Source organism: Genypterus blacodes, unplaced genomic scaffold (genome assembly GCF_046128005.1).
Source record: "Genypterus blacodes isolate CSIRO-AG114 ecotype Tasmania unplaced genomic scaffold, CSIRO-AGI_Gbla_v1 ptg000120l_1, whole genome shotgun sequence".
In the NCBI taxonomy this organism is placed as follows: domain Eukaryota; kingdom Metazoa; phylum Chordata; class Actinopteri; order Ophidiiformes; family Ophidiidae; genus Genypterus; species Genypterus blacodes.
This window is the reverse complement of record NW_027466923.1, coordinates 2,339,727-2,353,387: the sequence shown is the minus strand read 5'-3', so window position 1 is coordinate 2,353,387 and position 13,661 is coordinate 2,339,727. Positions and strand designations below refer to the sequence as shown.

Sequence of the window (13,661 nt, the reverse complement as noted above, 5' to 3'; positions counted from 1 at the left end):
ACATTGCTTAGTCTTAGTAGTGCAAACAATTTTCTAAAAAAAATAAAAAATAAACTCCACTGGTGCTCTGTTTCTGTGTGCTGAGCTCAGAGGAGAAAGTTGGGGAAACATAGAGGCAGAGTGAGAGAAGAGAGTGAAAAGGGGGTTTGGAGGGGAAACAGGGGAAGTAAGAGGGAAAGATGGAGAGAGAGAGAGAGAGAGAGAGAGAGAGAGAGAGAGAGAGAGAGAGAGAGAGAGAGCGAGAGAGAGAGAGAGAGAGAGAGAGTGAGAGAGAGAGAATGAAAGGTCTCTCCCTAAGGATATACTTGTCAAAAACCCCTACTTTGCGTTTTTGACTTTTTCGGCGATGAACAACAGTTTTCTCTGACAAAGCATTTTCTTGCTTATTTGCAGACGGGGGGAGGAGACGGGACTCAAGTTGGAACGTGAGAAACTGAAAGGAGGCAACAAAGGATTCAGAGCCAGTAAGCAGATAGCTCTGAAGGCCGTTGGGGGGCCGGGGGGGGGCGTGCGTGCGTGCGTGCGTGCGTGCGTGCGTGCGTGCATGTGTGCGTGTGTGTGTGTGTGTGTGTGTGTGTGTGTGTGTGTGTGTAGAGGTATGAGCTGGTGGTGTCTTTTGAAGAGAGAGAGCAAGAGAGAGAGAGCGAGAGAGAGAGATGCTAGGAGGGAAGGGAAAGGGGGGAGATGGAGAGAATGAGGGAAGGAAAAATGAGAGAGACAGAGAGAAAGAGAGAGAGAGAGAGAGGCAGACAGAGAGAGAGAGAGTGTGTGTGTGCGCGTGTGTGTGTGTGTGCGTGTGTCTCCTGTGTATGCGTTTGGGGACCCACACAGCGAGGCCAGAGCATGTGATTTATTTCAGAATACTAATGTCTCTTTGATCTCCTCTGCTTAAAAAAACACCCTGCTGGGAGTGGAGGCACACACACACACACACGCACAGACACACACAAATGAATATATGTATTTATACATACGTGTACATTGACGTATACATGCATATAGATGGGTGCACATGTAAATGCACAAACAAAAGTACACAGAACAAAAAAACTAGGACACACAGAAAATATCATGTCTCCCTCAGCAGACGGCTGAACAAAGCTCATTTATGCACACAGACACACACATACACACACATCCAGATATTCACTCAGAATCACAAACACACACTCTCAGGCATCTAATCTACTTTAACTATCTTCAAATCCGTGGAGATCCAATTACAAAGATAGAGGGATATTTGTTTTTCTCTGCGCATCCTAAAAGACTAATTAAATTTTCATGTAAAGATGAAATTATTTGATACAACACAAATGTCTTTTCATTTTCATAATTGCTCTCTCTCGCTTGTATATGTTTTAATGTGGGGCTTTTTCTGCTGCGTTTCTGCTGCTGCTGCTTCTCCACTCCTGTTTCCCTCCTCGTGTGAGTCACAAAAACGTGAATATATGTGACAACTTACTCGTTACTCAACTCACCTTTTATTCCTCCAGACGTCATTATTCCAAGTCTAGGTTCATGGGGGCAGAGCCTTTCCCAGCATGCATTGGGGCAGAAGAGAGACAATAACGAGAAAGCTGAACAAATGATGAAATTCATGTCTGGGAATTTCAAGGTGTGTTGCTTGTATATGTCTCTAGATGAACAAACTACTATCAGAAGCAAACAGGAGCTGAAATTGAATTAATTAAGAAGACGGTGTTAAACATTTATACTTTATGCAGACAGAAAATGCTGCTAATTGACATTTCATTACAACAACGGTATAAAAAGATGCAAATGAAACGCTTCTTCATCTCCCTGACAACAGCTACATCAGATAAGTTGTATATACAAAACAGGAAATCCATTTTTATAAAGGTTACAGTCACTATGCGTACATACTCTAATTATTTGTCCTTACTGTGATTGAAGGCAAAAATGCAATTAAGCCGTATGCACGCTCTTTTGAAAGAACACGACGCGTTGCATAATCACAGTATGAGGCCAGTCAATCAAACTGAGGTAAATGCACATGGAGTTGGCAAACTCAGATTAAAACTTTTACATGCCTGAATAAATCCATTTACAACAGCATAATCAAGTTTAGAGGCGTCGTACTTAATTGGAGCTTCAATGCAGAGGTGTATACTTGACATTTAAACCAACGTATAGCCTCGTACGTATTATGACAGGAGATTTCCAAAGGGGCAAATTACTGCTTTTAGCCATAATATTTGAGTATACATATGCATATACTATATCTTTGAATTTCAACTTTGTGGATAGACAAACACGCAAAGAAATCAAATCATTTGAAGTGGAGCGATGGAGCTCAAAGAACCTTAGATCCACAGTGAGGACGGCCTGAGGTGAAACATAACAACAGACGCTCAAAATGTGGATGGTGGAACAAAGAGAGGAAAGCATTTGATATTGTTGTTTTCTGAAATAGTTTGCAGTATTTATGAATGGATAACTGGATCATCTTGTTAATTAGAGCACAGATATCACTCCCCCCTTTTTAACAGGCAACGATAAGGCTTGTTGGTTATATTTATGATTTAAAAGATGAGCATTCGACGGTGCATTACATCATACCTGCCAGTGCTACTGCTGTGTCAGTGTTTACACAGTTCATAGCTGTATGTGTTATGTTAACTTCATCCTCCAGTGGTTTCACTCTCATCCACCTATGAGTGCTGAACCTGCTCCAGGACAAGAAGGTGAAAGGCAGCAACCTTCAGCCAAGGATGCGACCTAAAGAATCCAATCCAAACAATAAACCTGCTCAAAGAGAAATGAAGGTCCCTATGTCCACACGTCGAAAAGAATGTGTGGCTGATGAAAATGGTCCGGCATTTCCATCAGCATTGTCAAAGGGATTTGCTTCCATTGAAGCACTGGAGCAGCTGTGAGGTCAGCCATAGATGTTGGATGATGAAGGCCTGAGTCACGCTCTGCGCTCAGGTTCAGCCCAGTGGTGTCAGCACAGGCAGACTTGTGGATCCAAGGCAAACATAGTTATTACAGCCTTTGTGTTGTCTTTTCCTAAGAGATTTGAACAACATAGATCTGGGATTAAAAATAAAAATACATGATTGGAAGTTGATTGGACAACAACTAAATCTGATTGACTGACTTCTGGTGTTTTCCATTAGGACCAGCACGGTTTTAAGCTAAAGCTGTAGATTTGAGGTAACTTTGCATTTGGACCATTATCACATAGTCCTGTTGTTAAATTAAAGGTATAAATTGGAATCAGAAAAAATGATGATATCTACTCATGAATGCCCCAAGCAGAGGTTGAGGTCGGGGATCGGTGCAGGCCAGTCCAATTCTTTCACTTTAAACTAAGGAAACCAGTCTTTATAGCTTTCATTTGGTCTGATTTTACCTTCAGTGGAACTAAGGAGCAAGATGGCAATACAACTGTTTCAACCCACAACTGAGGCCACCAGTGGTGCTAACATACAGATGCAGAATATTATATTAAATTCAAGTGTATATCTAAAGTTTCCAACAAACATGACTCAGGTTCAACACATACAACTTTCCCATTCAATGTGATGCAGCCATTAACACCTGAGTAGTATATTGGCCATGGGTGTATAAGGGTAAGTATCATAGAGCTTCACTACATGATGTATATCACCCTGACGATTCTTTAGAAGACAACAGGGGAACAGATGCAAAGCAGAGGAAGCTGCACATTGGTCAGTTATTCGTGTTTATGAGAAAAGATTCATTTTTGAGTATCACTGGTGAGGAAATGTGAACAAACAAAGCGGTTTTAGAGTTTAGATTTACCATTGTGGGCTGATGAGGGGTGATGATGACTCCCAAAAGTGAACATGATGATGTTACAAACAAAACAAAGAATGCCTTATTGCACTCTGCTTACATAAATGAGCAGAACCCTAAAACAAAATAAAATAAAAACGTACAAATTAATAACTTTGGGTGTGAAAACATTTGTTCATGTTTTTCTGTGAAGGTTCTCAGTCATGTCTTGATTTTTCCGATTATTATGGTTTATTGATTTGTATAGCCTTGGCTTGGGTTATGCAGATTTTAGGGATATTAACCGTTTTAATATTCTTAAAATACTTCTCAATCTGGCAGACCATTTAAGGACAAACCTCTCGGTTGAAGATGATAATGTATTTATATATGCATGAACTACTGTATCATACCTAACAGCGTTTTTGTCCCCCAGCGCCTCAAGCTGCAGTAAAGTAATGACCTCATCCCTGTCTTTCCCAAGCAGATGGGGCCATCTAGTGGTCAGTATCGTAATTGCACCGACTGGGTGGAGCTCGAATGTAGGCTCTTAGTCTGGACTTGCTTCATTGTTGTTGTTGTGTAGAAGTCAAGTCGAGATGGAACATGAGGAGCTGGTGGTCCGTCTGAACGACAACGGGTACACAAACTGGCTGAAAGCGGGGCGATGTCTGCTCTTACTGAAGGAAGGCCTGCATCCCTACATCGACCACCAGATGAGAGCCTTCCATGGCGATCTGATCAATCAAAACCCTCTTCTGCGGAAACTTTGTCAGGTTTCATGCCGGCCCAAAGGAAACAAGGTTTGGCTCAGATAGTTACAGATCTCCACGTTTCACAATCTTGACAAGACGAACCCTGTAGCTTCCTAATGCTGGGTCGTCACACTACCGATCAGTATCACGATCCCGTCTTTGTTCCAATCGTTTGTTTGAACGCTTTCTGACAATTAAGGTTGTGTGTTTTTAACATTGAAACTATTGTGCGAACTCTTAGCAAACCAAGTAATATCGCTTCCGGCCGCCAGGGGAAGCACTAAGCGCAGTGATGCCCAGCAGCAGTACAAATTGTGGGCGAGGAAGAAGAATTGAATTTGTTTTCCACAGATAAACAAAAGTTTCATACATCATTTTAAAGCGTATTTGTACTCCACACACGAGTGACGTCTCTATGGAAACAACTGAAAAACGAGCTGGTATTTAATTTATTTGTTTTTTTTCTTCAAAGTTCGCTAGTAGCACAAGTTGTCCAGAAATATTTGTCCCTCTTAAAGTCCAATGCAGTAATGTGATATACAATAACAATATATTATAGTAATATGCAGTAAATGTGCTCAGTCATCATCAATAATTATTAACTTTTTTAGCTTTTGCAGGTTTACATTTCACTTATATTCTGTAATTGTGTGTGTGTGTGTGTGTGTGTGTGTGTGTGTGTGTGTGTGTGTGTGTGTGTGTGTGTGTGTGTGTGTGTGTTTCCAGTTGTCGTACCCTTGTGAAGCATGTTCACTGTGGCAGAGAGTCATCCTGAAACACCACAGACAGTCTGATGCCACTGTGAACTGGGACAACTGTTTTCCCCCCTCCTGGAGAGTGAACCACTGGGAAGTTGCCAAGGTAGCACACTCGACCTTGAACATGCTTCTGAAGTGTTTTGAGTTTGCAGTTTGTCAAATTCTGACGCAATAATGACAGACGTGTGTGTGCTATCATAGTCTGTCAACAGGTGCAGTTTAGCTCTGGTCCAGATACTGATCTGTGTATGATGTCCTATATGTTTATATAGGACATACACACAATGATGGTCAGAATTGTTTGTATATATACAAGTTAATCTCTCTCTCTCTCTGCAGGCTTACATGCCTCGAGGTCAGGTGAAGGTTAAGGGGGCAGATCAGTGTGACGCTTCCGCCCTTCTCAACTTAATCAACCATTGTGATAATTTCTTCGTTGTAAATCAGAAATTTGTGAGAGAGGTAAGACTCAAACACAAAATCCCAACCACAGCCTTATGACACTGCTTTTAGCCAGGTGTTTGTATGAGCAATGAAAACTTAGAATAAGCCCTTATTTGGTCTTAAAAGCCTTCTTTACTTTCATATTGCCGGAATGGATGAGCTGTTAATGTAAAGTATATTCTTATTTGTGGCTTATGTGTGTGGCTCCAGGTGATCCGATGCAGAAATGAGCTGATGCACTCCTGTGAGTTGCGTGTTACAGACGCGTGGATGAAACACTACCGGATGATTTTGGAAAACCTGATGAAACAGTTCAGCCACATACCTGAGATGGCAATGGCTGCCCAACAGATAAACAAGGTCAGTAGTTTTGTGTTTGGTAGGTTTGCTGTGTGTGTCACTGTTTGCGGATGAAACCTGTTCAGCCATGATGACGGCGTTGTGTTTGTGTGCGTGGTTGTCCAGATGCTGACTGTGAAATGGTCAATATGCATCTCTGGCTTGGACCATACGGATGCTGCTAGATTGGAAGGATTACAGACGGATTCTGTCATGCACTGGGAGGTCGGCACTGACTCAATCAGCCAATGGGAAGCCGAGCTGCTCCGAGAGAGTCTGCAGGACCTGCTGAGCAGTGATGATGACGATACAGAGGCAGTGGTGCGAAGACGAAACACAGTATGCAATTCTTGTGTACTTACAGAGAGATAAATATTTAGAAAAGGAAAAATATTACATGACGTCCACTAACACTCCTCCTCCTACCCCCTACGACCTCCCTTTCATCCCTCCCTCTCTCTCTCTCTCTCTCTCTCTCTCTCTCTCTCTCTCTCAGCAGTTGATGAGTTTAGGTGGTTTCCTGCAGGCCAACAGAGATCTGGGTGAGCAGTTTTCTACAGAGCTCCAAGCTATTAACTCACTGCTAGTCAAAGTATGAGGAGTTTACGTACATGAATGGACACACAAGCAGAAGGACAGTGATCACCAACTGACAACCCATGAGTTCTACGATAGTTGTGGTGGCTCTTTCCCTTTTCTGCTGCCTTTCTCATGCCGTGCAGGTCCTCAGCCCTGAGACCGGACGTCTGACCTGGATCCGTCCATTCCCATCATATTATTTGATTTAACGTAATATGGGATACTTATTGCATTATTCTTTTACTTTTATTGTGCATTAGTTGCTGCAACAGACCACTATCCAAAACTATATGTATGTGTATTAAGTGTTGTCGTGTTCTTTGAAACTTGGATTTTAAAATTTGCACAATATTATCTTTTGAGTCGTTAATAAAAGATTATCAAATTAAGAAGCAGCAATAAGAGATGATGTAACCTTTTGCAGATTATCGGACAACTTTAAGAGTTTGAACGAAGGGATTTCTTAAAGTAAACAATTTCCCTCTGAAGGTAGAACAGCTCATGAAAGCTTTTATTTTGATATTTCTTATCACTTAAGGCATCATTTATGGTATTTTCTATTAAACTGTTCTTTATCAGTTGTCTTTGTCTTTTGTCACCACTTTAAACTATTAACATAACGTTCAGTCACGTTTCAGTATTAAAAATATAATAAATAAAAGAACATTTCCATCATGCAAGACTGTATGATGAGTTGCAAAGCTTGAAGAAAATAGTGTTTTTTGTGCTTTTCTGTGTCTAAGTCCATTTAAAGTGGTGCCATATTGTCTGACCTCACTCAAAGTGTCCAAAGTTTGGATTATCTTTTATCCAGTTTTACGTGATTTTTTTTCAAATTACAGATTAAGTAAAGTGTTTCATCATCTCATGTCATGACCTTCATCGCCCTCGAAATGATACTTCCTCCTGACGTAAACGCTTGAAACAAATCCAATCCGTACCCAGACAAAGGAAAAGAGAAAAGTGTAAAGGCAGGCGGAAGAACTATTACAGAAGAACTTATATGAATTTTCTCAAATATTAAACATTTAGGAGTGACGTGCAAAACTGAGGCGTGAGTTCAATGTCGGTAAATACGTGAAAGCGACGTCACATCCTTTTCGTCGGAACGACTGCTGATGAGACTTCCGCTTGACATTCTAGTAGTATCAGTCAACACGCTGTCGGACGACATCATGAGTTACTCGCTGGACCCGCTGGGTATCGATGAAGAGAAGCACAAGAACTGGCTGAGGTCAGTTTATGGACTCAAGTGTCTGAAGAATTACTTGGATCCGTTCGCCGACCGGGAAGCTGAGTTTTTCCACCGCGTCCTGAGGAGAACACTGAAGTTGGGTCCCAAGGAGTGCGCTAACAACTGCAGTTTTGCGCAGTGGAAACCCACTCCTAACCAGGTAACTTTAGGTCACTCTAACTGTATACAACATCCATCATTATGGCGTTTTAATCATGCACTACATGATCAACAGGTTATAGACGTTCTCATTAGTAGTGGAGTAGAGAGAGATGCTTTGTTTAATAACGGTAAATGCTTGTTTTTGAAAATTGAAAGTGAAAGGAAATTACCTTTACATTGTGTTCGCGTCAAAATCGATTTTAACAACTTTTTACTGCTAATGCACATTTTATCATTGGAACATAATCAGGTATATGATTTTGTTGGTTTTAATGCCACATCATAGTGTTTATAGCAGACAGGTTTCTGGCTCAAAGTTAATTTCGTAGTCTGATTACAACGGTCTAACAAATAGACTAAAGAACGTGCAGTGTAAGCAGCCATTTCCTGTTTCAGATTCGGAAATGCACCATGGCCCTTAGCCTGACCAGACCCTCGGCATGTGTTCTTCTCTACCTTGATTTTATCTAGACAGCCTTTTTTAAATAGTTTTGCTGTACTACCATTAAAGAGCTTTATTAGATCACAGTTAATTCTGCCGATTAGGTTCATTGGCACAGAAAAATCATGGAGTGTGTCTTCAGAAACTAAATTAAGATGCCGATATCCCATTGTTTAGATATATTCTATAACTGTAGATGCATTTAGAGGCAGAATAACATGTTTATTTTTTGCTCTCTTTAATTCTCCATTTGTACAGAAGCCTTCAATAAATTGTGAGGTGTGTACTCCTTGGAGGGATATAATATGGGATCACATCAAGTGCCAAAAAGGAAGCGTGTTCTGGGTCAACAGTGAACCCTGCTTGTGGTTCAAAGATAAATGGGAGGTGGCTAAGGTACGTCCTTAAATTGGTAGTTGGAAGGTTTTCTGGTGTTCTTTACATGTTTGAACTTCTAACTCCATTCATCAACATCAATACCTTAATGATTAATTGTATAAACATTACAAATCCAGATACTTTTAACAACATTCCATTGAAAAGTGTTGTTTGCATTAAATTTCCATGTGCTTGGGTCAGACAAAATACAAGAAACACCTTAATTGTACAGTGTTTAAGTGTTACTGTATGGGTGTGAATGGCGAGAAAGGTTTAGTCATTTTAACTGTTAATAGCAGTGTTTAGTTAACAAATGTTGCATCATTAAGTACCTTATGGTTGTAATCTTGATTGTTCAATGTCATCACACAAGTGTATTGGAACACATCTCTCCCAGGGAATAAAAGTGGTAGAATCAGAGACTAGGACAGAACCCTTAAAATAGGCCCAGATATCATTTTAAAATTTAAAAAATCTTTTGTTCACAGGTGTACATGCCAAGAGGCCATAAGAAGCACAAGTTAGTCCGCGAGTTTGACATCCCGGCCCTTCTAGGTTTCATGTCCAACTGCCAACACTTTGAAGAATATGACCTTAAATCATTTTGTGATAAGGTAAATGTCTATTTGTGCGTGATTGAGTGGGATTTTGTTGTGGGATGAGGTGTTTACAAGAAAATTTGCAAGAAATAAGTTAACCTTGATGCAACCGTATATTTAAATGCAGTTGTAATTGTAGTAATTGTACATAGTACTATATATAAGGAGAATAATCAGGAGAAATAATACTTAAGTAAAACAGCAGTTTTCAGCACATTTTTTAAGCCTCTACTATATTTAGGCTGAAAGCAGGTTTACATGTAGTTGGACTTTTATTTTGACAGGTCACTCACAGTTGCATTGACATCTGGTGTGGCAGTGAAAGGAAACTGTTGATAAATGTTGATAATAAGCTGATAATCAAGATGCACTGACGTGTTACTCGTCACCCCATGATAGGCTTTCAGTAGGTGCACTCATCAGAGTTTGGGTTTGAAATTGGTGTTTTGCATTTTTACATTCAAGATTTGTGCTTTTCTACAGGTTGTCAATGCCCGGAACGAGGTCATGCATTCTCCAGATTACGAACTGGAGCAGGAGGAATTAAATGACTACCTGAATCGAATCAAAGACCTGGGTGAAAAGCTAAAAGAAGATTTCAAAGAGTTTTGCAAATTGTCTAAAGACATCGATGAGGTGTGTGTTTCTGCATTGTTTCATGCACAGGAACTATGCAAACCATGTTTTTTTAATTTTACTATACATTTAAGTCCATTGCAGACAGTCAGAAGTAAAATGGGATGATACTCTTCACTTTCACTTCTCTGTGTTGGTAAGTGTTAGACAGGAAACTTGAAAAAGCTTGAGAAATGTTGCCCTTCCTTCGCAAAATAAATTGGCCAGTGGAAAGGACGTGACCACCTCCATGACTTTGTTGGCTCAAGCACATGGTGACCTCAACATTGGCCATAGATTATTTAAGTAGCTGAGTTTCATTCTGAGTTTAGTTGCCAATCTTCAGTTTACATTCAGTCAATTTGTAATGCTGGAGTAATGTAATTTCAGGGATTTTGTTTCAGGATCAACTTAGAAACGTAGCATACAAAGATTCATGATTGTCTTAATCAACATTGTACGACTTAATGAAGCAGCAGAGAGTATTTGATGCTCGAAATCAGCAAATCGTGTGTGTGTGTGTGTGTGTGTGTGTGTGTGTGTGTGTGTGTGTGTGTGTGTGTGTGTGTGTGTGTGTGTGTGTGTGTGTGTGTGTGTGTGTGTGTGTGTGTGTGTGTGTGTGTGTGTGTGTGTGTGTGTGTGTGTGTGTGTGTGTGTGTGTGTGTGTGTGTGTGTGTGTGTGTGTGTGTGTGTGTGTGTGTGTTACCTGCCTAGTAAAAAATTGCTGAATGAAAACTGATCGTGTGCCGGTAGCAGTCAGACACGTTCCTTCTGTCTGACACGTCACTAACATCATTCATGATGAAACTGGCATAAGAATGAAATTCTTCACTCTGCTTGGCTGTCTTCAGATCCGGAACAGGGACTTCACATTGGAATCCCCTATGAGCAGGGAGGCTGCTATGGGTGGCAGTGATGAATGTGGCACCATGAAATTACTGAACGACCTGAGGGGATTCATGACTGATGAAGAAATCGAAAGTTTTATTTTCGTAAGACTCGCAATTCATACTTTAAAAAAAAGAAAATGTGTTTATTTTTTCTTTTCAAACATGCTAATTCTGTGTATGGGCTTTGTAATACTTTGTTAGGCCGCTGTGCAGAAGAGCAGAGTTGGTGATACTAACCCTGCTTCCCTGAGGAGAGAAAGCCCTCCACAGCCCCAACATCAGGATGATGTTTGGCATGGTGTAAGAAACAAGCACATGATTGTATCACAGAATATTGAAATATCCAGTCTTGCCCCTTGAAGCAGCTCCAGTGTACAGAGCGACTTTTTCTCCACAATCTGTAATGTAGCTAACTACGAAATTAAGAGTAGCTCAGCTACATGATGCTCATGAGTAGCTTGTAGCTTGAAAATGTACTGCTACTCCCAGTTCTTAGATTTCCAACCTCTGCATTGACTTGTGTATTTCCATCAGGCTGCTGCTGCCGCTGACACAGAGGAAACAGCTGATCACACCATGGACTACTTGATGATGAATAAGACAAGGCTGATGAGAAGGATTGATGAGGTCCGAGATCCATCCGGGAATATGCATCAGGTAAGATATATGTGCATTCAATAAGATTTCTTTCTTTCCAACCCTGCTAAGCACTGTGTGTTTGTGTGTTGACTGGCTTCACAGAGGGCAGAGGAAGCTCATCACAGCCAACAGTCTCCTAGCAGAGAGCTGGCTTTGCCACAAACCAAACAAAAGACTTCGAAGGCGGAGGATTGCTTGATTGATTTCTTCGCTAAGACATATGTATGTATTTAAAATGTTTATTTTATAACAGCAATATGTTTGTACGTGTAGACAAGTGAATGTCCTTGCTTCCTTCCCACCCTGCCAGTTTTCTCACCCCCAAGTACTCACCAAGCTTTCCTGCATACCCAGACTGCTCCCCGAACTACCTGCATGAACTGCTGCTCCAGGAGACAGACTCTCATACAATTGGACTGCACTGTATTGTGCTTTATCATTCTCTTTATCTCTCTCTCTCTCTCTCTCTCTGCCGGTCTCTCTCTCCCTCGTATCTGTCTTGCATATTATTTCCTATTGCATGACTGTTTGTGTGTACTGCCTTGCCCTCTGGAAGTTCCTATTAGACACCCAGCCATTCGTGGAGAGCGAATCTCTCCTGGAACTGCCTCTCCTAAGGTTTCTTCCTCTTTCCTTATAAAGTTAAGGTTTTCTCTGGAGTATTTTTCTCTTCTTCCTAGAGAGCTTTGGGCGGGGGCGGGAATTTTCCTAATGTTGTGATGTCTGTAAAGACCTTTGAGACATTGTATGCGATATCAGGCTATACTAATAAAATTGACTTGTTCATTTCCGTCTCAGGCTGTTGGCGAGAGTCTCTGTAAAGCCTTGGATTCAGATGAGGAGGAGGAAGAGAAGAACAAACCTGTATTTCGGAAGCTGTCAAATATGTACAGTTTCATAGCAGCATCTGCTATGACTGCAGCTAAAAATATGTCAGAACATGCCCCTAAGTGAGGCTTTGTCAGATTTTTAAAGATAGTTTATTTATCAGGTTGCATGCAATTCACGTACAGATTACATGCAATTGAAATTTTTCTTGCACCCCTTCTTACATATCACACACACAAACACATGCATTACATTTTACATTTTTCGATCGCCCATGGAGCAGTTGGGGGTTGGGTGCCTTGCTCATGTGCACCTCGGCAGTGCTCTGGAGGCAAACTGGCAACTCACCAGCTACTAGTCTGCTTACTTGGTCCACACGGGACTCGAACCGGCGGCCCTCCGGTTCCCAGCTGTCGACCCAGCAGACTCAGCTACTGCCGATGATGTGGATGTGGTTTCAATTTTGGATCATTACTCATACAAGACTAAATGTGCCTTCAAAAGAGGAGTTAAAAGCTCTTTAACTCCTACAAACCCATTTGCTTACTAGCTAGCTAAAGTTAGGGGAGCATGCCTATGTTCCCTCAGCCCTATGTTCCCACAGCCCTATGTTCCCTCATTTCTAAGATTGTTTTCAAAATTAGGCCCTATGTTCCCTCATTTCTAAGATTTGTTTCAAAGTTAGGCCCTATGTGCCCTCATTTCTACGATTTGTTTCAAAAATTAGGCCCTATGTTCCCTCAGCCCAGGAAATCTTGCTAATTTCACAAATGATGTAATCAAAATGAATCCTTTGTATGCTTTAAGAGCGTTTGATAGCTTTGTAACTGTAGTCAAATCATGTCACAGCATTTAATCTTTCTCTCAAAGATGAAGAGCACTTATAATGACTGTTGAGTTTTGCTGAAGAAGACGATTCAGGTAGCAAAGACCTTTGGGTCATACGTTCCTACAGACACAGTGTTTGTCTGACCAATGAAGTTCCACTCGGCTTCTCAATCCATTTTCACTGAATAAAAACTTGATTGAAAGAAAATGCTTTCTGCTCTTACTTGCTGTGTATTTGTCTGTGTTTTAATTAAAACTTTAATGATTTTCTATCTGAGGACATTGCTCTTTCTGTGGTTACGAACCAGTAGAGTATTTTGGAACGTGCACCACATCCTGAAGGCAAGACACAAACAACTGCTTCAGTTCTATAGAGTCCAATTAGAAAGACAGAAGATGTCCTGGAAGC

General features: G+C 41.0%; 2 protein-coding genes across 3 annotated transcripts; both read left to right on the top strand.

The window, feature by feature from the left end:
• Nucleotides 1–4,293: 4,293 nt before the first annotated feature.
• LOC143009977 (uncharacterized protein CXorf38) lies at nucleotides 4,294–7,255 on the top strand. 2 transcript variants are annotated; one of them, XM_076162079.1, is made up of 6 exons: nucleotides 4,294–4,565; nucleotides 5,244–5,378; nucleotides 5,615–5,737; nucleotides 5,930–6,079; nucleotides 6,185–6,397; nucleotides 6,558–7,255. In XM_076162079.1, exons 1-6 carry the CDS (start codon nucleotides 4,362–4,364, stop codon nucleotides 6,654–6,656), a joined length of 924 nt encoding a protein of 307 aa, XP_076018194.1. In that variant the 5' UTR covers nucleotides 4,294–4,361; the 3' UTR covers nucleotides 6,657–7,255. The 2 variants fall into 2 exon arrangements, with proteins under 2 accessions (XP_076018194.1, XP_076018193.1); XM_076162078.1 differs by having other exon boundaries at nucleotides 6,555–7,254.
• Nucleotides 7,256–7,600: 345 nt separating this feature from the next.
• Nucleotides 7,601–13,475, top strand: LOC143010049 (uncharacterized). The gene is made up of 9 exons (XM_076162184.1): nucleotides 7,601–8,031; nucleotides 8,734–8,871; nucleotides 9,342–9,467; nucleotides 9,936–10,088; nucleotides 10,919–11,059; nucleotides 11,159–11,257; nucleotides 11,492–11,614; nucleotides 11,699–11,818; nucleotides 12,395–13,475. Exons 1-9 carry the CDS (start codon nucleotides 7,756–7,758, stop codon nucleotides 12,548–12,550), a joined length of 1,332 nt encoding a protein of 443 aa, XP_076018299.1. The 5' UTR covers nucleotides 7,601–7,755; the 3' UTR covers nucleotides 12,551–13,475.
• Nucleotides 13,476–13,661: the final 186 nt, after the last annotated feature.